At 42.7% G+C, this 2,778-nt stretch overlaps 1 protein-coding gene across 1 annotated transcript in view; it reads right to left on the bottom strand.

Moving 5' to 3' along the window:
* IMPG1 (interphotoreceptor matrix proteoglycan 1) overlaps nucleotides 1-2,135 on the bottom strand; it is a 170,071-nt gene extending 167,936 nt beyond the window's left edge. The window contains exon 1 of the mRNA XM_039245788.1: nucleotides 1,968-2,135. Within this exon, the coding sequence (XP_039101719.1) occupies nucleotides 1,968-2,135 (168 nt within the window). The remainder of the gene's footprint in view (nucleotides 1-1,967) is intronic.
* Nucleotides 2,136-2,778: the final 643 nt, after the last annotated feature.

Here is a 2,778-nt window from a genome sequence, read left to right as displayed (position 1 = left end):
GTGCTGCTATGAACATTGGGGTACATGTGCTCCTATGCCTCAGCATTTCTGTATCCCTTGGGTAAATTCCTAGCAGTGCTATTGCTGGGTCATAGGGGAGTTCTATTGTTAGTTTCCTGAGGAACCTCCACACTGTTTTCCAGAGGGGCTGTACCAGTTTACATTCCCACCAACAGTGTAGGAGGGTGCCCGAAAAAATCCCCCTTATTACTTTATTCTCTTCCTCAAGATTTTGGCTAGGTTTTCTGTTACCCAGCTATTGAAGTCCTGAATCTGCCTCTTTTGTTCAGTCCCTGTGCAAGCACATTCGTGCTGCTGTGCCATTTACACCCTGCACTATGCTTGATATCTTAGTGCATCCTACACCATCTCTGTCTCTCCTTCTTGGAAAAGCCTTCTTCATTCTCCTTATACACATCGTCTCCATATAAATTCCATATTCACCCCTGTATACAAAGACGATGTCAAGTCTAACTCTTCCTTGACATTCCTCCTGATTACTCTAGACCTTTTGTGGAAACTCTGAGAGTTTCCTTATCTAAGAGATTAAAAGCATAAAGTAAGAACGGAGTAAAGGATTTATTGTAGAGTGAAATTTTGCCCTCTATGGGAGACCGATTGGATGGTTGGTTTTTCTCTTTATTTTTAATCTCTTAGGATAATTCAGTGGTTGATGTTGATTGCTTGAATCAACTATATGATTTTATTTGAGTTCTATTTGGAAGCTTCCTGCCAATTCTGCTGAATTGGGACTCCACTGACTATGTGGAGTAGGAGTGGTGATCATGATCCATTCAGGAAGTACCAGCTACTTTACTTGTGGGGCCCAGTGCAAAATAAAAATGCATAGCCCTTTGTTCAAAAATTATTAATAATTTGAAAAGAATGATAGGGCGTTAAACTTATTATAAGGCTCTGTAACTGCAAGGCCACACACCCATGAAGTTGTCTCTACTTCTCCTTAATATATTTGACTAGTCTACCTTTATCAGTAGAATTTATCTTCTTATGGTTAGAGGCTCCAAACCAATGCATTCATTAAATATATTTAATATATTGCTCATAACTTTGAGATACTGAACCACCCTGTGATATGAAAAGTTTAAATTCCATGGGTAGTTGTGAAAGATCATAAAGTCTTAGAAGGCAGAGGTCAAGTTGACTACACCTTTGAAATTCCAGGAGCAAGTTCTACATTTCACATGATAAGGCAAAATAAATCTTCGTGGAAGGGCTTTACACTAGTGTGCTTTAGGAACTGCTAGGAACTTAACAGTAGAGGAAATTACTGTAGATATGGAGTAGCTATTGAAGCTGTTTGATTGAAAGAAGACATCCATCCAACTGAGGAATAAATTCTGGGGAGACTAGAGTGACAATCAGCTGTGTACTCCAGATGCTGTCCAGTGGGTGGATCAGTGGCAGCATTTGGATCTTATGTTGGGGGCAGGAGAGGGGCAAGGAGGAACATCCAAGGCACAAGCTGGGTAAGCATCTGGGGTGACTGCTGAGAAGAGAAGGGATTCAGGAACAGAGACTGGGAATTCACATGAGCTATCAGTTCAAAGATTGAATCCTCTTGGAAGGACAAGGTGGTTGGTTCTGTAACAACAAAATCATGCTTCCATTAATAGTACTAATGAATGGGGAATGAGAAGTGCAAGTATAAAGGGCATAAATAGGGTTAGCCTACTTGGCTCAAGGAATATATATTGGAGGTTTTCGTTCCTATGAACCCATCCTAGAACGCCTTGCTGCCACTGGAGACTGATATTCTTGTTTTAACCTTTACAGGTATACTATAAGAAGTGTTTTTCCTGCACCAAGGTTCAGTAGAGTCACAAAAGCAGCTCAAGCCTCCCCAGATTACTGGAAGCCTAGTTCTCCATTAGTACTTTCTGTTCCCAAAATGGATCATGAAAGGATACACCCACATTCTATGGAAGTGATGTGTCTCCTTTGTTTGCCTGCACCTCTGCTGCTTGGGGCCTGGGTGCTGCTGTTGATATTTCCCTTGTGCTCATTACTACAGCTAATGCTGCTTCCACTACATTTCTAATCTTATGGCTGCCACCATTGTCATCCATGTGGTCATCACCACTAAGTCTATGCCAAGGTTCTGGGTCTTTCACCATCTTGCCTCTGTCTGTACTGTGGCAGTGGTTGGCATGTTACAAATTCTTTTGTGCTCTCACCAGGGCCTGGGCAATGGGATGATGGATTGCTCTGTCCTAATATGGCCAGGACTGTGTGCTCTGTTTCACCCTCTTGGGCAGTTGGAGTTGTTACAGTCTGCGAAGCACTAGGTGTGTTCCACGCTGACTTTAAAAATCCATATTATTGCGATGCTTGGGTGGCTCAGTTGGTTATGCGTCTGACTTCAGCTCAGGTCATGATCTCATGGTTTGTGGGTTCGAACCCCATGTCAGGCTCTGTGCTGACAGCTCAGAACCTGGAGCCTGCTTCAGATTGTGTCTGCCTCTCTCTCTGCCCCTCCCTTGCTCATACTCAGTCTCTATCTCACAAAAATAAATAAAAATGTTTAAAAATTTTAAAATTCCATATTATTAAGATTCCTGGTACCTCACTGGCCAGAGAGTGAGGAGGATCCTCTTCTGCCTCCCCATCTCTGGCCTTGCAGCTGAAAGTTCTCCCTGAGCCTCCGCTCAGCCTGTCATTTCTCAGAGGCTACCTGTCACAGAACCCCAACATAAAAGCAAAGATGATCATGTGGATAGAAATGGAAATTGCAGTGACTTCTTAGGCAGATATAGATAC

Source organism: Hyaena hyaena, unplaced genomic scaffold, assembly GCF_003009895.1.
Source record: "Hyaena hyaena isolate Hyena2069 unplaced genomic scaffold, ASM300989v1 scaffold_270, whole genome shotgun sequence".
NCBI classification, from domain to species: domain Eukaryota; kingdom Metazoa; phylum Chordata; class Mammalia; order Carnivora; family Hyaenidae; genus Hyaena; species Hyaena hyaena.
The sequence above is the reverse complement of the archived record's forward strand: the minus strand, read 5'-3'. Positions and strand labels throughout refer to the sequence as shown.